We start from the raw sequence: 23,514 nt of genomic DNA on the forward strand, positions 1-23,514 counted from the left end.
GCAGAGGCTCTTGGAACAAAAAACACAGTGACATTTGTCATAAATAAGTATTTTATGCTGATTTATGTGTGAAACTGTTGCTTTTTAGAAACTGAGTTTTTTGGAAAAATATTCAGCCCTGGGAGAAAAGGAAAAAAAAAAAAAGCCCTAAAAGAGTTAACATAGATGGTAACTTCTCTCAGCCAGTGCCTCTCATACAAGGTGTTCTACAAGGTTCCATTTTGGCCCCTCTTTTATTTGCCCTGTATCTGCTCCCCTGACGAGCGTCTTTCAAAAACATGGTGCTGCTTACCAGTGCTATGCTGATGACACCGAGCTATACCTCAAAGTCAGACCTGACATCATTTCACCTGTAAAAAAGCTGATGGAGTGCCTTGATGATATTAAATATCGAATGGCGTAAAATTTCTTAGAACAAAATGAGAATAAAATCGAGGTCATTATTTTTGGTCCTACCTCATCCAATACTGAAATCATAACTTAGTTATGCTCCTTTCAACAACGATTCATAATGATGTCAAGAACCTGGGTGTCATCTTTGAGTCGTCACTAAGTTCTGGTAAATATATTTCCATGGTAGTCAAGTCCAGTTTTTGCCAACTGAGGCAAATCTCAATACTACAATCTTTTCTCTCACTGAAAGACTTGGAAACAATCATTCATGCTTTTATCACATCTCGGCTAGACTACTGTAACTCTTTATATGTGGGATTACCCAAATTAACTCTGTCGTGTCTCCAAGATCGTGGCTGAAATCTAGGGGAGACAGAGCTATTTCAGTTGTTTCTCTTAGGCTTTGGAATAATCTGCCTCTCCATTCAGGTCTTCTTCTTCTACTGAGCTTTATAAACCTCAACTTAAGACCCACTTCTGCTCCTTCACCTTTAACTGTGTAAGTGTGTGGGGGACAGGGCCGGATTTATATGAAAAGAGGCCCTAGGCTATTCCACTTATGAGGCCCTTTCACCTTCCATTTTTAAGTTTGTAAATTACATGAGAGATAATAAAATTTTGCTAACAATTTGAATGTAGGCCCCTCTTGATCTTGAGGCCCTAGGCTGAAGCCTAGTTAGCCTATAGGAAAATCCGGCCCTGGTGGGGGATGGTTTTAATTGATTGTTTATTAATCTGTTTTTATACTATTTGCTGTATTGTGTTTATTTTATTTCCCCTTTGTACAGCGCTTTGGTACAACATCTGTTGTTTTAAATGTGCTTTTAGAAATAAATCTGACTTCACTTGACTAATGCTAGATTTTCCGTTTTTAAAGGCACTTCTTGGTCATTTCAATTTGCTCGTTCCTTTTTCTACAGTATATAACCTCACATTTATGTGTTAAAGTGTGTTAGTGGGTTTAGTCCATGAAAAGCAAAGTGTTATTTCATACAGTTATCAGCATGTTTCTCTTTCATGATTAAATATATCAAAATATGTGCTGAAAAAGGCAGAATCAGAATGGATCAATGATTAAGATCATTCCACTTGGAAGAGCTTCAGTCTATTTAGAGGATGGGAATGATGCATTAACACTGAGATTTAATATTATTACAAAAAATAATGACTCGTTTTTGCTTTTTGCTTTTTTTTTTTGCTTTACCAACAATTGAAATAAGAGGTTAATTTGCATATAATCTTCCTCACCAGAAAATGACATGAAAATGTCAACAGAGAGTTTTGGAGAAAAAACAAACCTGCCCTAGAATTCCAGGAAAGACATTTCCAAAGCAAGCTTCAAATTTTATAAAGTCACAGAATAAATCTAAATTAAATATATTTAAATTCTGAAGGAATTTGCGTCAATGGATGATCTTCATGAACTTAATTTATATTCTGACGGGTCAATAGCATGCAAATAATGTCCAAAACTTACAAGGAATGAACTCTTGTATCACTGTTGTGCTAAAAAAACAAACGTTTTACTCCATCTGGAACTTTGGGAATTGACTCCAAATATGGACTAATTTGTTTGAGAAAACTGGGCTCATTGCCTGAAAATCCTTGGACACTAAGAACAAGTTATCAAACAAGCAAAACATCAGCAGTGTAAGTGTATGTGGTATGTAGATCTACAGCTTAAGGGCACAAGGAAATGACCCAGAAGAATAACTTTGAAAAGCACATTACTAGGGGACGTGAACCCGTCAGGTAAATGTTGGTGTTATGCAGCAGTAAACTCCATGTTAAAGGATTAAGAAAGAGATAAGATATTTGATATAAGACATTGATTCTAACCCTGGGGGTCATGGAATGGCATGTCGACATAAACAAGTGATAACTGGTGTAAAGCTTTACACACTGCTGAATAGCCTATTTATTTTTCCGTTCGTCTATGGTATTAACACTCTAAGGGATATTTTTGAGGAACCTGCATGTTCCAGACACTAAAGATCCCAGTTTTCCATCCCTTATTCTTCTTTTATTCTTCTGTCTTCAACTAAGGTCAGTCTTCAAGACAAGTGGTGTATCACGTTCCTCCCCTCTTCCTTCTAATCCACTTTTTGTCTTTCTTCATTGTTTCTCATCAAACAAAACAAAAAAAAAAAACAGTTGCCACTTTGTTTGCTGCCCTATGCAAAGAATTCTACAAATTCTTACCCTTGTATTGTGGCAGTGACTGGTGGTCTTTCAAACACAGGAAGCACATTATATGCCTTATTGCATCATGTTATCTTTATGTAAATTCTTCCCTTCTTTCTTTTTGTACAAAATGGTCTGTGGCCCTGTCATGCCAAAGTGGGACCAGTTTCCTCTCAATGGACAGCAGAGCAAGGTTGCTTAAACAGTTTTGGCCCATTGTGTTGTGGCTGTACAGCATGACTCATTTTAAGCAGAAGGAGCTCCTCTCTACACCTACTGATGTAGCTCCAATTGTTTCCACAATAGCTTGTATAGCTGAGGCATTTCACTATCCAACTCCGTGTCTTTAAAAAACACCAAGAAATCACACAGTTTAACCCTGTTGCTCTGCAAGTTATGATTTAAATATAGAGCTTGTGGTTCAGATCTCAGTCTCCTCTCTCTGATTCAAAGAAATGATCATAACTTTTCAGGACACTTTGGAATGGCTCCTCAGGAAACACCAGTCTCATTTTGTCAAATTTCCCTGGATTGATTGATTCTAGGAAAGGGCATGCTTTCTATATTTTGAAAATGATGAAAACTCTGCTCCATGAGATTGTCTGGTATGGCCAATAACGGATTTCTGTAATGCTCCTGGGGATCCTGCAATTGTGACAGACACCAATGCTTTCACCTAGGCTCATTTTGAGGGTCTTTCCTCTTTCAAATAAACAGCTTTGAAAGCCTCCTCTGACGTCTTCTCCTTTGTAATGGAAAGCACATTGTCAATTCTTTGTTTGCAGTAAAGAACATCCATAGCCCTCTGCTTCACAATGTCAAAGACCACATTAGTTTCTGAGAAGATTTGTTCATAAGTGTTCAACATGAAAACACACTCAGAATCCACCAATTTCCTTAAGAAGCCTTTGGCAGCATTGAGTCTCATCCTCAGTATTCTTTTCATAAGTCCACAGTAGTTTATCATAGTTGCTCACCACAGTGCTCACTAAACGTGATGTAAACTTCCACCAAGTAGTAACATTTCTGGACAACCTTGAACACCCTGCATACTCAAGAAAAGACACCCTGTTGGTAGATTTTGAACAAAATGTGGCAAACCCAGAGGGAAATATACAGTAAAAAGCATTCTGGATTCAGACAAGCATTTTGCCTCCTGAGACAACACCAGGTTCTGTCTGTGTGCATAGCAGTGTACAAATATTGCACTGGGAGCTATTGCTTTAACTTTAGCACGAAGTCCATTCAGAGAGGAAGCCATGACAGCAGCCCCATCATATGTTTGAGCCACAAGTTTTTGTTTGTAATTGTAGCCCTGTATATTTTCATTTACAGACTGGGCATCTCCAACAAATTGTTCCTGAATTTGACCTGCAGTGTTGGCATATCAAACTATGACAGACAGTTGTGCATGACAGGAAATGTCAGTTGTCTCATCTACTTTACCATGCAAAAAAGGGAGCAGTTTGAACTTGACATTTGATTTCATCAACAACAGTGGCTGCATGTGGGATATGGCCGGCCATTCATCCCGGCCAATACCCCCAGGCCGCTAGATGGAGCCCTCCTTTCAACGTGGAGATGCCCCGAATTCCAGCAGGGCATCATGCACTATCAAGTTTTAATACACAGCCCTGCTGGATAATGTCGGGGCCGCCAGGGGACGCTGCAGGGAGACACAGACTAGTTTATTTTCCATACTGCCCGGAAGTAAATCCTAGTCACATGGTTGGAAGAAATAAAGTGCTTCCGGGGTGATGAAGAAAAGAAGTTTTTACCTGACCCGGAAGTGATAGAAAGTCACATGGACTGAGGGACAGAAACACTTCTGGGTCACGGACTATAAAGGACTCTGGGAAATCCCAGACTGACAAGATGAGTTGGGAGGCAGGCTGGCTAAGCGTCTGGGAGTGGAGGATTGAGTATTGTTTATTGTAGTGATTATTGATTTATTAAGTATTGTGGAGAGGAGGGTGCTTTGTGTACTGTATTATTATAATAAAACATTATTTGGACTTTTATTTGGTGTCTAACGTCTGGTCTGAGGGTTCAAGGGGTCACGGGGACCTCTTAAACTGTCACACTGCAATAGAAATCAAATATTTTTGAATGGAATGGGGCATACCAGAAAACACAGAAGTTGACTCGAAGTGTGTGGCTGAAATAGAATCATATTTGAATAATGTTTCATTGAATTCTCTGTAATTCAACTTGTTAGCAGATTCACTACCCTCATCGTGCCCTCTGAATGCCAACTCTTGAAGGTCAAGCAGTGAAGTGACATCAATTAGGCGGTTAAGAAAGGCCGTTTTTTTTCACTGTGTCATTGTGTGTTTGCCATCTGACTATGAACACCATCATTAATTGCATGCTCTACTCTGACCCAGCCAAGACAACTTATCCGTGCACATGAACTCACATGTTCATTGCTTTTCTCATGTCTTTTGTATGCCTTGTCAAAGTTAGCCAGATCCCCAAAAGCCAGTTTTGACCAAACACCCTGAGATGATTTCATTAAGAGGCATGGCCAACAGTATATTCTCTTTGTCACTGCACTTCCAGTCAGCCACCTCACCTTGTCATACCAGGAGAGTTTGAAAAGACTGGTTATTTTTCTCTGACTTTTGAACCAAATCAATCTTGGTTGTTGATCTGCCCTGCTGTTTAATTCTGAGTCTCTCCTCATAAGGAAAACTATCAAATGGCTGTACTTCAATGGGTTTTAATAGATTGTGCTGCCACGGGAATGTATGGGATCAAAAATCACGTTAGATGACCTGCAAGAAATTATTGCTGTTTCTGAATGATATAGCCATGAAGTACAACACATTCTAGCACACTCTTTGTAATAGCAATGTGAGTACAACAGTACATATTTGTTGATTTTTTGTGACATTTCAGAGGATGTAAAGCTTTCATTGTAGTTTTAGAGCAGTCACCTCTGACAAATATATATCTTTTTTTTTATTTAGACTTGAAAAGTCTTGGTCCCATTTTTGGTGCCAGATCATTACATTTAAGTATGAGGCTAATCTGTTTAGGATTAGACCTGCCTTGGTAAGCCGGACCCAGAGGAGCACTGTATTTTTTTGATTATTCTGAGGCAAGTACCCCTTTTTGACATTTGCATGTGGTAGGATCATTAGAATGGAGAACCATGAGAGTCACCGCAAATCAAGGGTTGGAAATGTTCATTCTCCTCTTTTCTCTCTGGCAAAAACCTGACAACTGGCAACAGGAAGATATCTGACATTACTTCTGAGTTCTGGTCCCATAAACCTGGCCCTCTGCTTTAGCCTCCTCTTAAGGGATTTCAATGCCATATTGACTTCAGTCTACACTTGGACTTGCGCCTGGAAAGAAATTTTTGCCAACAATTGAATTTGTTTTATTTTTTTCTTTTAATATACAGGGTTTGCCTTAAGGTGCCCCAAATCTTCTAATCTCCATCCATCCATCCATCCATTATCCACTGCTTATCCGAGGTCGAGTCGCGGGGGCAGCAGCCTAAGCAGGAAAGCCAAGACCTCCCTCTCCCCAGCCACCTCCTCCAGCTCCTCTGGGAGGACCCCGAGACGTTCCAAGGCCAGCCGGGAGATATAATCCCTCCAGCGTGTCCTGGGTCTGCCCCGTGGCCTTCTCCCAGTGGGACATGCCCAGAACACCCCCCCAGGGAGGCGTCCAGGGGGCATCCTGACCAGATGCCCAAACCACCTCAACTGACTCCTCTCAGCGGAGGAGCAGATATTCTACTCCGAGTCTCTCCCGGATAACTGAACTCCTCACCCTATCTCTAAGGGAAAGTCCAGCCACCCTGCAGAGAAAACTCATTTCAGCCGCTCTTTCGGTCACTACCCAAAGCTCATGGCCATAGGTGAGGGTAGGAATGTAGATCGACTGGTAAATCGACAGCCTCACCTTTTGGCTCAGCTCTCTCTTCACCACAACAGACTGTTTCAGAGCCCACATTACTGCGGATGCCGCGGCGATCCATCTGTCAACCTCCCTCTCCATTCTTCCCTCACTCGTGAACAAGACCCCGAGATACTTGAACTCCTCCACTTGAGGCAGCACTGTGCTCCCAACCCGGAAAGAGCATTCCACCCTTTTCCGGTTGAGAACCATGGCCTCAGATTTAGAGGTGCTGACTCTCATCCCCGCTGCTTCGCACTTGGCTGCGAACTGCTCCAGTGAGAGCTGGAGGTCACTGTCCGATGCGATGAAGCCAACAGAACCACGTCATCCGCAAACAGCAGAGACGAGATTCTGAGGTTACCGAACAAGACCCCCTCCACTCCTTGGCTGCGCCTAGAAATTCTGTCCATACAACTTATGAACAGAATCGGTGACAAAGGGCAGCCCTCCAACAGGAAACGAGTCTGACTTATTACCGGCAATGTGGACCAAGCTCCTGCTCCTCCTGTACAGGGACTGAATGGCTTGTAACAATGAGCCTTGTACCCCGTACTCTTGGAGCACATCCCCACAGGATGCTTCAAGGGACACAGTCAAATGCCTTCTCCAAATCCACAAAACGCATGTGGACTGGTTGGGCAAACTCCCATGCCCCCTCCAGGATCCTGGCCAGGGTGTAGAGCTGGTCCAGTGTTCCATGGCCGGGATGGAATCCGCATTGTTCCTCTTGAATCCGAAATTCGACCATCGACCGAACTCTCTTCTCCAGCACCCCTGAATAGACCTTACCATGGAGGCTGAGGAGTGTGATCCCCCTATAGTTGGAGCACATCCTCCGGTCACCCTTCTTAAAAAGGGGAACCACCACCCCGGTTTGCCAATCCAGAGGGACTGCCCCCGATGTCCATGCGATGCTGCAGAGACGTGTCAATCAGGACAGCCCCACAACATCCAGAGCTTTGAGGAACCCATGGTTCTTCTAATCTCCCTCATCTTTATTTTCTTACAGGGGAAAAGGATTCTTTTCTCTCGTTTCCACTTTTAAAGTTTTACTTTGGCTGTTAGCATTCCTCTCTTTCTCTTGGGTGGGGGGTGAATTTAGTTTTTTTAAGCTTGACTTGACTGTATGGAATGTTACTTGCTTTTAATAAAATCAGTAAAAAAATAAAATAAAATAAAAAATAAACTTATGTTCCACATCAGTGAAGGAGCTGATAGAGAATGGTGGTGTTTCAATTAAACAGTAAATTTCTTCCAGTTCTGAAAATTTGATGGGAATCTGGAAATAAATAAGAGCGTCTTTATTCCCAGCTGAGTTATCCTACTAAGAATGATAGTAACAAAAAAAAATTAGTGTTAGTATGGTAAAAAATGAAGTGAAGTTTTTTTATTCGGAGGTGAAAAGAGCTAGGAAGAGTTAACTTTATGATGCTGAAGCAAGTTTACATAAAAAAAATGTAAGTGCATACAGCATAAAGACTCCAAGAATGAAAGCAACTTGGATGTATGAGACAATGAGCCACAGGGATGTGCAGAACTTAATTGGCTGGAATGTGTTATGCAATGGAACAGCAAACATGAGGGGCGTCAGAAGGAAACTTTGATCAAGAATTTTGGAAGTTGCAGATGAGCAACAAGAGATTATTGATCTGAATCTTGATTGTCTGACTTTGCTCCTGACCTTTCCTTCCTTAAAGCATCTTTGAGTTTCTTCTCAAATAAACACATTTTTGAAGACAGTTCACAAACTCGGACCCACACCCTAATATTTAGATATTTTTGTCACTATACATAAATAAACCATCTAGAAAGATTTGTGTGGAATCTTGGCTCTCTTCCTGTGTAGATGTCTTAAGAGTTTACTAGCTCTCACTGTAGCATTCCTGTGCCAAAGTGTAATAATGTTTATCACATGAACTTGCTAAATTTTATCACTGTCAGTCATTTTTCAAACTTGCTTAATCAATGTCAGTATTTGTACAGTGTTTAGGACAGTGACACAATTTTCATAATTTTGTCTCTGTATACCATCACAACAGATTTGAAAAAAGCAATAAAGATGTGATTGAAGTATAGACTTTAATTCAAGGGGTTTAACAAAAATATTGTATGAGCTTTTTAGAAAAAACAGACATTTTTATACATGGTCTCCCCATTTTTTGGAACTCAAAAGCATTTAATAATAATAATAATAATTCATTACATTTATATAGCGCTTTTCTCAGTACTCAAAGCGCTAAATTGGACAAACTAATATAATCATAATGATCATAATTTAATATTTGATTGCAAATCCTTTTCAGTCAATGACTGCCTGAAATCTGAACCCATAGCCATCACCAAGTGCTGGGTTTCCACCCTAGTGATACTTTGCCAGGCCTTTACTACAGCTGTCTTCAAGTGCTGCTTGTTCGTTAGACTTTCTGCCACCAGTTTTGGCTTCAGCAATTCTGTTGAGGTTGGTGGATTGACTTGGCCATTGAAGAATCTTCCAGTTCTTTGCTTTGAAAAGCACTTGGTTTGCTATTATAGCGTGTTTTGATACATTGTCCATCTGTCCTGTGAAGCGTCATCCTATCCGTTTTGCAGCATTTGTCTGACTCTGAGCAGACAGTATAGCCCTGTACATTTCAGAATTTATCCTGCAACTTCTGCCAGCAATCATAACATCAATAAACACAGTAAATGACTTCCATTGGCAGCCATGCATGATCATGCCATAAAACTGCCTTGACCATGTTTCACAGATGACGTGGTATTCATCTGATCATGAGCCGTTTCTTTTCTTTCCATTATTCTGGTACATATTGATCTTAGTTTCCTTTGTCCAAAGAAAATTGTTTCAGAACAGGCTTTTAAAAATGCTTTCTGGCAAAGTCTAATCTTCCCTTCCAATGCTTGAGGTTTACCAGTGGTTTGCACCTTGTGGTAAACCCTCTGTCTTTACTTTCATGAAGTCTTCCCTTGATTGCAGACTTTGGCCATGATAGGTCTACCCTCTAGAAAGTGTTCTTGGTTTGGCTAAAGTTGTAAGTTCTTCTTCACCAACAACAGAATTCTTCAATCATCCTACACAGTTGTCTTTTGTGGCTTTTTAGACCTTCTAGTTTGCTGAGTTCACCAGTGTGTTCCTTCTTTTTAAGAATATCAGATGGTTGATTTGACCACTCCTGGTGTTTCTACTGTCTCACTGATAGGTTTGTTTTGTTTTCTCTGCCTAATGATGGCCTGTTTTTGCCTCTTTGGACCTCATATTGAGAGTTCACGGCTTCCTGACCCACCTGGAGCAGCATGGGAGTTACGTCAGACTGCTCTTCGTGGACTTCAGCTCAGCGTTTAACACCATCCTCCCACAATGACTAGTGTCCAAACTGGCAGATCTGGGAACTCCCATCACTCACCTGCAGTTGGATACTGGACTTCCTGTCTGGTCACTCCCAGAGGGTCAGGCTGGGTCCCCACACCTCCACTGCTCTCAGCCTCAACACCAGGACACTGCAGGGTTGTGTGCTCAGCCCGCTCCTCTACACCTTCTACACATATGACTATGTCCCCACTGACCACAGCAACAAGATCATAAAATTTGCGGATGACACGACAGTGGTCGGACTCTTCTCGGGCAAGGAGTGTGAGCTAGCATACAGGGACAAGGTGGAGCGGCTGTCAGAGTGGTGCAGAGTCAATCACGTGCTCCTCAACACCACAAAAATGAAGGAGCTTGTTATTGACTTTAGAAAAAACAAAACTGACATACAGCCACTCATCACTGGCGGGGCCTGTGTGGAGAGGGTCCCAGTGTTCAGGTTTCTGGGCATTGAGCTGGAGGATGATCTGACTTGGAGCGCCAGCACCAAGGAGCTGCTGAAGAAGGCACAACAGAGAATGAATTTTTTGAGAATCCTCAGCAAGAACCATCTTCCTAAAAATCTCCTCCTTGCCTTTTATCACTGTTCCATCGAGAGTGTGCTCACAAGCGGACTGTGTGTTTGGTATGGCAGCTGCACTTCCTCAGAAAGGAAAGCGCTCCACAGGGTCCTCAGAACAGTGGAGAGAACAACTGGCTTTACTCTCCCCACCCTGGAACAAATCTACACCTCCCGATGCCACAAAAAAGCAATAGACATCTCACAGGACTCATCACATCCCGGTCATTGCCTCATCCAACTTTTGCCATCAGGCAAGAGATACAGAGCAACGAACACCAGGACAAACCGCCTTCAAAACAGCTTTTATCCAAAAGCAATCATGGCCCTGAACTCAAAATAAAACTGCTCCATATCATTCTCCCAATGTGCAATATAAATCTTAACTCAACCAGTGCAATTTGTACATTTAACCAGTGCAATTTATATATATAACAAGTGCAATTTGTATATATTTGTAACGCACTTTTATTACTATTCATTTTGTTATTATTTTCTCTCTTCTTGTCTTTTAACTCTTATGCCTCACATTGAGTCGACTGCACCTTCAATTGTGTTGTTCCTTTGTAAAAGTGACAATGACAAGATCTATCTATCTATCTATCTATCTATCTATCTATCTATCTATCTATCTATCTATCTATCTATCTATCTATCTATCTATCTATCTATCTATCTATCTATCTATCTATCTATCTATCAAATGTAAATTCCACACTTGGAATCAACTGCAGGCCTTCTACCTGCTTAATAGTTAATTAAAAAAATTAGGGACCTGCTCACACCTGGCTATGGAACAGCTTTTCAGTCAAATGTCCATATACTTTGGGCCCCTGTAAATGGGGGACCACACATAAAAATAGCTGTCATCCCTAAATGGCTCATATAATATTATTGTAAACCTTTTGAATTGATACTGAAAGCTTACACTTCAATCATGTAACGATTTCTTCATTTCAAATCCATTGTGGTGGCATACAGAGTCAAAATTATGAAAATTGCATCACTGTCCAAATACTTATGGATCTAACTCTATATTATGGTAGCAATGGGTACAAGGCAGGTACCAGACATGAAAGTAGGGCACCACCATCAGACCTCCAATCATTTATGAAGGAAATCTTTGGCTTTGATCTTGCTTTGTGTCACTCTACCATTCCAGAAATAAAACAGGAATTCATGCAGTCAAACAAAAAATGACTTTATTTTTTAACCAGCTAAATAATTATATCACTGGAGGCTGCTTTTTAATGGCTCACAGCACACATTTTAAAGTCCTTTGGAGTTAGTGTTAAACCAGGCATTGGTGAAAGATCCAGCTGTTCAGGAGTTACTCCTGCTGGTGGCCGAAAGACAAACTTCTGCAAAAGCATGGTGAAGAATAAAAACAGTTCCATTTTGGCTAGGGTCTCGCCAAGGCACACTCTGCGACCTGAAAGATAAGAAGGTAAGAAAAAATTAAGGAATTTAGCATGGAACAAATTATCCTAAAATATTAATGTATCAGCAGAAATTAAACTACAAGGTGTGGTATCAAGAAAAGACCACCCTCGGGTCACACTCCAGTGAGAAAGTTAAAGAGATAAGGTTCAAGTCTAAGGTTAGTCCTCTTATGGTGCAAAGTTTATTGTTTGTGCTATCAGCCGTGTATTTGATTATGCAATAACCTAATGTGAGCCTTATAATTCATTATATTATGGGCTCAAATACATTTCTGCTGACAAGTAACAGTAAAAGCTACTTTCAGTCAAACACGTTCTCTTCACTTCTACCATATTCTCAACAAGAGTGACTCAGCACACACTAGCAAAACAAATCTGTAATTTGTTTGTATCACTTCATTCTGTTTCGTTGCAGCCACAGAAAGTGTGTAATGCTGAATGTTGATGGGTGTTGTGAACTCATTGTTCACATGCAGGTGGTCAATGGTGGTGGTTCATTTTTGATATAAAATCAATGCAGTGTAATAAAATCAGTTCAGATTTATTGTCAGGTATACAGAGTTCAATGAAATTATTATTTTCATGCTTAACCAATATGCAATGTGTGCCCTTCCTTTTCTCTTGAGTTCCTCAGCTCATCACTTTTTCCCACATTTCCTACAATTTTCCTACTTTTATCTGTTGCTTTTGTCATGCTGCTTCCATGTGTACCTTACACTTAAAATATTTTATTTATTGATAGACATCAAATAGATTTCAGAAAGAGCTGAAAAATATAAATAACAATCAGGATATCACCACTAATATTATTACAATTAATTTTAGAAAAGGACAAAAAGTTTAAATAAATTCACATGCTGCATTCAGTGATTTTTTTAATAATGGGTGTAAGAGCCATTTGCTAGTTCTTTAAGCTACAGTATATTACATGCTTGCCTAAATATTAGTGTATTGTCTATGGGAGGTTGAATTGAATTGTTATATTCTAACTACTTTTTGCCCCTCTGACTATAGAATAGACTCAGTTAGTGACCTGCCTTGCCATGTGTAAGACATGGAGGGGACACGGATTTAAACCATGCCTTACGTGCTCAATAGTATGAAAGTTAACATGCTCTATTAAATGTGCAGTGTCGTACGTTAGAATGTACTGAATACAAAATAAAGCATCTTTAAGTATAGAAAAAACTGAGGTTTAACAAGAAAAGATAACTTTATAGAAGAAACACTTTCTCATTTGTTTTTGCTTTTTATTCTACATGTGTAACAACCTTTTTTCTTTATTCTTGTGTGGATTATTTGCTTTGAATTTTCACTAAATCTTTTAAAATGAACTTTCGGATTGAGAGATTTCTTTCGGTACACATTTGACCCGTGCTTGAGCCTGCCTTACGCACCCGCAGCTACAATGGGAGTTTATTAAGTCTACTGCATTCTTTGCATTTTAATATCTAACTGGTAAAGATGTTAATAGTGGAGGCAGAGTGAAGTGGAGACAGGACACAGTTTTGGCAGTCAGGAAACACACTCACAAAAAAAAAATTAGACTGACTAAGGAGAACCACTCTGAAAAGCTAAAAATACATTTTCAGCCAATGATCCTGAATCAATGTGGAAAGGTCTGCAAGACATCATCAACTACAGGAAACTATACCCCCAAATTTCCAAGAACAATCGGGCTGACAACTTGAGGGAGTTTTACTGCAGGTTTGAAGTCAATTATTATGTTATTGGCTAACTAAAAAGATTACAGTATGCAAGGTTTTGAGGCAACACAGGCCCCTTCTATAGGCAAGATGTAATAAAAGGTGTCATTTTGCTTGACTTTTCACTATATTCATAATGGCTAACACAGTACAACACCCTAGTACTGCAGGCCTGATAAACCCAAGGTCACATCCCACACTGGCTTCAGCTCCCCCAGTATGCAAACAATCACAACCTTCACCCCCACACCTTCTACCATTCAACCTGCAATAAATCTCTGTGAAGAGGATGCAAGGGACACAACACCAAGAAAGCAGCAGATCCAGATGGCTTCTCACCGTCCTGCTTGAAAATCTGTGCTGATTAGTGGCCGGTGTCTTTACATAGCTTTACAACAAGTCATTAGTGCTGTGTGAAGTTCTCATATGCGTCAAACAAGCCACAATCATACCAGCCTCCAAATAATGCTGCATAACTGGATAGAATGAATATAGGCCTGTTGCTTTGACATCTGTGGTCATGACAAACTTTGAGAGACTGGTGTTAGCTCACTTGAAGGACACCATAATTTCCCTGTTGGTCTTTGTTCAGTTTGCCTACTGAGCAAACGGGTCAGTAGATGATGCAGTCAAAATGGGTCTGCACTACATCTTGACAACCCAGGGACCTATATAAGGATTTTGTTTGTGGACTTCAGCTTGGGGGTTTAATGTAATTATCCCGAGACTCTAAATTCACCCAGCTTTCTGTTCCTGCCTCCACCTGTCAATGGATTACCAATTTCCTGACAAATAGGAAACAGCAGCTGAAACTGGAGAAAATCTCTAGCTCATATTCAGTTAGCACTGCTGCCCTCCAGGGACTTGTGCTCCTCCCCACCTACTTTTCTACCTCTGTACTGATGACTGCACCTCTAAGGATCTCTCTGTCAAGCTCTACTAATATGTGGTTGACACAAACATTATTGGACTCATCAGGAGCAGTGACAAATCTGCATAGAGAAAGGAGGTTGAGCAGCTGGCTCTTTGGTGTGCTGGAGCTAAACATGTACAAAACTGTGGAGATGATAGTTGACTTCAGGAACATTCCCCCTCTCTCATTTCTTCCCCTCACCACACTTAACAATAGGGTGTCACTTGTGGAAATCTTCACGATTCTGGGCTCTATAATCACCTGAGACTTGACCAACACAGACTCCATAATAACAAATGCACAGCAGCAGATGTACTTTCTGTGAAAGCCGAGGGAGTTGAAAGTACCACAGGAGTTGCTTATTTAATACTACACAGCAATCACTGAGTCTGTTTTCAGCTCATCCATAGTATGGTTTGGATCAGCAACTAAATAAGATTTAGAACAGATCATTGGCACTAGTCTTCCAACCTTATAGGACCTGCACTATACCAGAGTCATGAAACGGGCAGGGAAGATCATCACCGACCCCACACATTTTGAACTTCTCCCATCTGGCAGGCTTTATAGACTAAACTATGCCAAAACAAGCAGATATAAGAATAGTTTCTTTCCACAAGTAATCAAGCTCACCAAAGCTTAATTTGGCTGTCCTTGCTCACTATTCCCCTCCCCAATATCTCACAATAGTCTTACATATAGCTAATGTATATTTATTTCAGCATTTCTAGCGCTGCCTTGCACTTTGTATGCATTATGTTTACACTGCATTTTTTGCAGGTATGTACTTATCAGTTATGAGAATGTCTGTCATCTAACTATACTTTGAGAGTCATCAAAAAACAGTCAGTTTCCTTGTATGCAAACATACTTGGCAAATAAATGTGATTCTGATTCTGGTAAAGATGTTTTCTCATTACTTTTGGCATTTTTTTACTCCTCGTATTCCATTTTTCTTTTTTACTTTATACCTTTTCTAATGCAATTATCCAAGACAGGATTACAGGGGTCTAGTGCCTATCTAAAGCAAGAGAGGAACTAACCCTAGATGGGGATTTTGTTCATTACAGGGTGAACACTCACTTACTCAAACCAAGCTAATTCAGAGTTGCTAATTAATGTAACATTCACCTATGATTTTCAATGATAAAACCTTTAAATTGGACTTTAGCTCTAAATCACAAAAGATTCTGAGAGATAAACATCTCCTTTAGAAACCATCTCTGAAGGCAGATACCTGCAAAGAAAAATGACAAAACTGTACCTGCTGAGAACGGCAAAAATGCATCTCTCCTGACGAACTTTCCCTGGTCATCCAGGAAGTGGGTGGGGTTGAACTTGTAGGGTGTGGCCCACTGAGTCTTGTCAAAGAGAACAGAGGAGAGCACTGGGATCACGGGGGTGCCCTGGGGAAACACAGAGGATATTGTGCATTGAAGGCTGGGATTTGCTCAGCTGGCTCTAGTCCTTAAGAATATTTGCTTCAAGTCCTTTCTAGTGAAGGAGTCCATTTTGAGACAGTCCAATCTGGGATCCTGAGGTGGTTTGGCATGTGGTGGGTGCGGCAATGCGCTGTATCAGCCCCAGACAGAATGTTCAAATATTAACACATAACAATCCAGAGAAGGATTCAAGTCCAGTTTCTCTGAGCTGTATGGCATGAGTAATAATAATTCTTTACATTTACAGTGCATCTGGAAAGTATTGACAGCACATCACTTTTTCCACATTTTGTTATGTTACAGCCTTATTCCAAAATGGATTAAATTAATTTTTTTCCTCAGAATTCTACACACAACACCCCATAATGAGAATGTGAAAAAAGTTTACTTGAGATTTTTGCAAATTTATTAAAAAAATTGAGAAATCACATGTACATAAGTATTCACAGCCTTTGCCATGAACCTCAAAATTGAGCTCAGGTGCATCCTGTTTCCCCTGATCATCCTTGAGATGTTTTTGCAGCTTACTTGGAGTCCACCTGTGGTAAATTCAGTTGACTAGACATGATTTGGAAAGGCACACATCTGTCTATATTAGGCCCCACAGTTGACAGTTCATGTCAGAGCACAAACCAAGCATGAAGTCAAAGGAATTGTCTGTAGACCTCCGAGACAGGATTGTCTCGAGGCACAAATCTGCTGTTTTGAAGGTCCCAATGAGCAGAGTGGCCTCCATCATCCGTAAGTGGAAGAAGTTCGAAACCACCAGGACTCTTCCTAGAGCTGGCCAGCCATCTAAACTGAGCGATCGGGGGAGCAGGGCCTTAGTTTGGGAGGTGACCAAGAACCCGATGGTCACTCTGTCAGAGCTCCAGAGGTCCTCTGTGGAGAGAGGAGAACCTTCCAGAAGGACAACCATCTCTGCAGCAATCCACCTATCAGACTTGTATGGTAGAGTGGCCAGACGGATGCCACTCCTTAGTAATAGGCACATGGCACCCTGCCTGGAGTTTGCCAAAAAGCACCTGAAGGACTCTCAGACCATGAGAAAGAAAATTCTCTGGTCTGATGAGACAAAGATTGAACTCTTTGGTGTGAATGCCAGGTGTCACATTTGGAGGAAACCAGGCACCGCTCATCACAAGGCCAATACCATCCCTACAGTAAAGCATAGTGGTGGCAGCATCATGCTGTGGGGATGTTTTTCAGCAGCAGGGACTGGGAGACTAGTCAGGATAAAGGGAAAGATGACTGCAGCAATGTACAGAGACATCCTGGATGAAAACCTGCTCCAGAGCGCTCTTGACCTCAGACTGGAGCGATGGTTCATCTTTCAGCAGGACAACGACCCTAAGCACACAGCCAAGATATCAAAGGAGTGGCTTCAGGACAACTCTGTGAATGTCCTTGAGTGGCCCAGCCAGAGCCAAGACTTGAATCCGATTGAACATCTCTGGAGAGATCTTAAAATGGCTGTGCACCGACGCTTCCCATCCAACCTGATGGAGCTTGAGAGGTACTGCAAAGAGGAATGGGCGAAACTGGCCAAGGATAGGTGTGCCAAGCTTGTGGCATCACATTCAAAAAGACTTGAGGCTGTAATTGCTGCCAAAGGTGCATCGACAAAGTATTGAGCAAAGGCACAGCCTTATGTACATGTGCTTTCTCAGTTTTTTTATTTTTAATAAATTTGCAAAAAACCTCAAGTAAACTTTTTTCACGTTGTCATTATGGGGTGTTGTGTGTAGAATTCTGAGGAAAAAAATGAATTTAATCCATTTTGGAATAAGGCTGTAACATAACAAAATGTGGAAAAAGTGATGCGCTGTGAATACTTTCCGGATGCACTGTATATAGTGCTTTTTTCACTACTCAAAGTGCTCAGCAATTGCAGGTTAATGGCCTTGCTCAAGGGCCCAACAGAGCAGAGTCCCTAATCACTACACTACTGCTCCACCCTGGGAAATGCTAGCAAATTTTACTTAGTAAACATTAATTCAGAACTGGATTGTTGCTCCTTATTGTCTGAGAGACACAGACTTTGTCATACACAAGTAGATCTGAGATGTAGAAAATGTAGGAATGTTCTTACCTTGGGAATTCGGTATCCTTGAAAAGTTGTGTCCGTGGCAGTCTGATGCAAGAGGCTCATAGGTGCCACATTGCTAAACCTTTGGATTTCATGTATAACTGCATCTGTGTAGGGCATGCTCTTCCTGTCTTCAGTCTGTGGGCAGCGGTCCTTCCCGATAACATTTTCTATTTCTTGATGGACTTTTGCTAAAGGGATTAAAAAATAAAACAGGAAAGGTAAGTAACTGCCTATGTGGTCATACATTTACAGTGCCAAATTAATCTAATTTTAGGGCGATAGCAACATTGTCTTAAGACAGAAGGAAGCAGTCACAAATACGCTTAATGTGCACATATGAGAAGAAGAAAATCCACATGGACATAAGAAAAATGTGCAAGCACAACACCCAACTAGCCTGGGATTTGAACCACAGCATCACCGTGCTGCTGGCATGTCAATACTGTATATTGTTTTAGAATAATCTAGAATCAAAAGAACCATTGGTGGATAAAAATGGATAAAAAAAGATTCCTTTTATTTCTAGTTCGGCAAAACTAAAGCACATTTATAATTCACAGTGCTGTTCGTTGTTACGAATACAGCGTTATTAAAACAAAACATTAAATTACATGAGATATAATAATAATAATAATAATAATAATAATAATAATAATAATAATAAAAATAATAATAACTTCTATTCATCTTTATTCTCAGACCACGTCAATACTATAGCCTATCCTGGCAGTAGCGGGTACAAGGCAAGAGCCAAATCTAGACAGATTGAAACAGCACTGTTACTGGGTCAATGTAGCTTTCCAGTTGCCTAGGGCATGAAAGAAAACACAGAAAGCCCAAGTCTCTTTAGCTGTAATGCAGAAGTACTCTGGATAACATGCATAAAAATTTAATGAGAATAATAACAGGAGACGCAATGAGCAAGCAAAGGGCCAAAAGGTATATCCACATGTTAAACAGGGATGACATCAGCACAAACAGACTCACCCTGCACTTCGGGATGTTTCATCATCAGCAGCAGGCCCCAGCGCAGGGTGGTAGAGGTGGTCTCTGTTCCAGCCGCAAACAAGTTTAATGATGAAGCAATCATGTTCCCTTCATGAAAATGTGACTTTGTGTTTTTTACTTCCTGTTAAAAAATAAAAAGGCATACAATAAGATGCAAGGCATGGAAGCAAATCTGAAACACCCAAAAGGTTACTGCTACTAATACATTCGTTTGTTCTCTGAAATATGGGAGGAACCTGTCATGAATAACAAGTGTAAAAACATCTTCCTACTAACTCCATCTAGAGGTAATGGAAAGATGTTTTAAGGATAATGTGCTGCCCTAATAATTTACCAAGAGCAAACTACTGAAACAAATGCATAACAACCAGTATATAGAGATATAAGAGAGTTTTAAAAATATATATATAAACAAAATGAAAGGAATTTCAAAACATATACTATATAAACATGCGCCCTGTGTTAGCTGGGATTGGCTCTAGCAGACCCCCGTGACCCTGTGTTAGGATATAGCAGGTTGGAAAATGACTGACTGACTATACTGTATAAACAAAAATAAATAGTATGCACAAGCATTAGGTGAATAGCAACTGACAAGCTACAGTATGCTAGGCTGAACAGCTTTTTCTTGTAAAAATTGTTCATAAATAAACATGTGACATGTTTTAAATATTGATATAACCATATTGTATCAACATGTTTGAGGACATCCATCCATTTTCCAACCCGCTGAATCCAAACACATGGGTCTGCTGGAGCCAATCCCAGCCAACACAGGGCACAAGGCAGGAACCAATCCCGGGCAGGGTGCCAACCCACCGCAGGACACATACAAACACACCCACACAGCAAGCACACACTAGTGCCAATTTAGAATCACCAATCCACCTAACCTGCATGTCTTTGGACTGTGGGAGGAAACCGGAGGAAACCCACGCAGACACGGGGAGAACATGCAAACTCCACGCAGGGAGGACCCGGGAAGCGAACCCAGGTCCCCCGGTCTCCCAACTGCGAGGCAGCAGCGCTACCCACTGCGCCACTGTGCCGCCCCTGAGGACATTATAAGTGAATTGAAATGTATAATATATCAAAAGGCAGCCATAAGGAAGAAGGGGAAGCAATATTCCAGTTTTCAAAGATTCCAAAGAAACCACCTTGGGGCCTATAATTATGGGGTTGAATCATTCATCCACCCATTTCCAAATCCACTTTAGCCTGAGCTGATCCAAGCAATCATAGGGTATAAGGCAGGAATAATGTCTAGATGGGGTTCCAGTCCATTTCAGGGTGAGCACACACACATACTCCCCTCACTATGGTCACCACATCACCTGGAGGAGAACATGTAAACACCACTCCATGATGTGAACCCTGGTCACGTAACTGTGAAGCAACAGTGCCTCCCAACTATGGTGATAAAAGAAAAATTGCATTCTGAAATGTCCTGAAAATATAACTTGTCTTCAAAGAAATGTTCAACAGCATATGTTTTTCTCCACTTGTATAAATCTTTTAATCTGCATAAACACAAGTGGAAAATGTTACTGTTTACATAAAGCAAGAACCATTCAGTGTAGTCTCTTTTCTACTAAAGTCATTCTGATACATGAAACTTGTTGATTAAATTCTGTCTCAACAAGATCGACAACCACCTCTGTCCAACTTAAATGGTTTTACCTTTAATGACATAATAAGTGCAGTTCTATATGTTGTCATGTTGTTTTAGTTATGCATTGTGCGATGTGCACTTCTTCTTTTTCTTCTTCTTCTATATGGGGTCGATGTGCTTGCTGAACCTTCACCATACAGCTCAGTCCTGCACCACCTCACCAGATCCTTCAGATCTTCTTTTACTTTATCCATCCTCCTCTGCTTTGGCTTCCCTCACTTTCTCTTCCCTTGTATTCACATTCTCATTACTCTTTTTGGCCACATATTCATTGTTTAACTTCATCACATGTCCATACCACTTCAACCTGCCTTCCTATACATACTTAGATATCTCTCCCACTTTTATTGTACCTCTCTTTGTCTCATTTCTTAACCTGTTCTTTTTTGAAACTCCATACACCTATCTCAACATTCTCATTTCTGTCACATCAAACTTTTGCTGCCATACTAGAATACTGTATATTGTTTTGTTATATTATACTGTTATATCAGTGAGTGTAACAGAAGACAAGTTCCTGTAACTGCGTTGTCTGACAGAAATAGTTTAGTATACTCAAAACTAAATGAAAGCAACTTGGACCTAAAGTAGAAGTGTCGGAGTATGACACATCCTTAAGTTTTGGGAAGTATTGGGATGTTCTCCTCTTCACAGCGTCAAGTGCTGCAAGAGTGTGAAGCTCACACTTGATGTTGTCTCTGTGGAGTTTCGATGTTCTTCCCATATCTTGTCGCATATTGGGTTCAAAGATGCACAAATAAAACTTAACACAGTTCTTTAAAAACATTTCTTATTCTTGACCTTGGAGACCTTCAAGACAAAAGCCAAACATTTTTAATTTTCTATAGAATTCAGGTCTGTTTGTGTCTTCCTGTAATTAACAGAAGTCAAAGGCACCCTGTAGACAGCAGTCCTGCTGCAATGAGGCGTGGCTATGGGAGATGAGGCCCTCCAAAGAGGCGAGCAACACAGACGGGTAAAAGCCGATTGCACCACACAATAAATCAATTATAAAACATTTTACTACCGTGAGTTATGAGAACTGTGCTGATCCTGCACTTGTTAAACTGCTATCTCTGTGAAAGTGTGCCTTCTCTGTAGCAAAGTGGCTCTAGAAAGTGAAAACGCGGCCTGATATGAGACAATCTGCATGGGTTTTCACTCCACAATCCCAAAGACCCATATATTATATTAACTGGCACCTCTGAACTAGTTGTGTTTGTGAGTGGAACAGTTTTCTGTTTCCTTCGCTGGGTCCATTTCTGTCAAGATACACTTTAGCAACTCGTGATCCTAATCTGGATTAAATAGCACTTTTATGTTACGTTACAACCTTAACACACTTTTACCTCTTCTTGCTGTCTAGAGATGAAGGAATCAATAAAGCTGCGCAGATCATTTTTGTCCACTTTATATTTACGGTCTTCATAAACACCGAAAAAAAATTTTCGGAACTCCTTGTTGATTTGTGTTGCTTTCTTGTAATCAGAGAATAAGAACCCTAAAAATGGAAAAATGTTGTAGAGCTAAAAAAGAGAAAAAAGTGTATTAGAAAGGTGAACACAGGTCTGAATCATACTGCTAATGCTTTAATATTATAAATAATGAGTGTTTTAAAATAGTTTAGATTGTGTTATATATACATATTATATATAGGTGTACATATATATCTACTCTCTATATATAAAATCCTAAACCTAAAAATGCAACAATTTTGTACAACGATTTTATGTGACGTTTTATGTCACATTTTTGTCACGCTTTAAATCAGGCTTATTTTAAAACCTACATATATATGTTTGGTATCATTCTTTTCAGAATTTATCAAATTTTAATGTAATGTTGTTAGATTTTCAGATTCTTATTCCGTTTTTAAATTATAAACTAAAATATCAAGAAAGCCGTGGTTTTTAATTAAAAAAATTATCTATTCATAACACAAATGTATGTATTTAGGTAATTTAGTTAGCTGAAGCATGAGTTATGATGACCCATTGCATACCACTTTAAGTTTTCATGTGATTTTTCCTGTTATTATTTAAATTAGTCATTCTTTAAAAAAGTTTTTTTTATCTGTAAGAATGTCAGTTAAAATGAATGGATCGTTTATTTAGTCTCTTATCTCATCGAGCATAGTGGACTTCAGTTTAAAGGGAATATTCCGTTAAATAATACTTAATTTTTCCTTTACGTATTTATAGAATTTCGTGATTTTTGATTCCAATAAATAATAATGATTCTTTTGTACATTTACAGATTTTACAAATTTTCTGGCCGCAACTGGGGGTTGGGCGCCAGGGTGCTTGGCCCCCCTAGTAAATAAATAAATATATATATATATACAGTAATCCCTCGCTATATCGCGCTTCGCCTTTCGCGGCTTCACTCCATCGCGGATTTTATATGTAAGCATATTTAAATATATATCGCGCATTTTTCACTGCTTCGTGGGTTTCTGCGGACAATGGGTCTTTTAATTTCTGGTACATGCTTCCTCAGTTGGTTTGCCCAGTTGATTTCATACAAGGGACGCTATTGGCAGATGGCTGAGAAGCTACCCAACTTACTTTTCTTTCTCTCTCTTGCGCTGACTATCTGTGATCCTGACGTAGGGTGTGTGAGCAGGGGGGCTGTTCGCACACCTAGACGATACGGACGCTCGTCTAAAAATGCTGAAAGATTATCTTCACGTTGCTACCTTCTGTGTGCAGCTTTTAAGTATGCTGCACGGTGCTTCGCATACTTAAAAGCTCAAAGGGCACGTATTGATTTTTTTTATCTGTCTCTCTCCATCTCTCTCTCTGCTCCTGACGGAGGGGGTGTG

At 40.3% G+C, this 23,514-nt stretch overlaps 1 protein-coding gene across 1 annotated transcript in view; it reads right to left on the minus strand.

Annotated features, from left to right (window-relative positions):
• Positions 1-11,595: 11,595 nt before the first annotated feature.
• The window catches only part of LOC114665270 (cytochrome P450 2K1-like), a 34,064-nt gene continuing 22,145 nt past the window's right edge, over positions 11,596-23,514 (minus strand). The window contains exons 5-9 of the mRNA XM_028819737.2: positions 22,040-22,216; positions 18,998-19,139; positions 18,011-18,198; positions 15,741-15,882; positions 11,596-11,847 (exon numbers count right to left, since the gene is read on the minus strand). Of these exons, the coding sequence (XP_028675570.1) occupies positions 11,663-11,847; positions 15,741-15,882; positions 18,011-18,198; positions 18,998-19,139; positions 22,040-22,216 (834 nt within the window). The 3' untranslated portion in view covers positions 11,596-11,662. The remainder of the gene's footprint in view (positions 11,848-15,740; positions 15,883-18,010; positions 18,199-18,997; positions 19,140-22,039; positions 22,217-23,514) is intronic.

Source organism: Erpetoichthys calabaricus, chromosome 14 (genome assembly GCF_900747795.2).
Source record: "Erpetoichthys calabaricus chromosome 14, fErpCal1.3, whole genome shotgun sequence".
Lineage (NCBI taxonomy): Eukaryota > Metazoa > Chordata > Cladistia > Polypteriformes > Polypteridae > Erpetoichthys > Erpetoichthys calabaricus.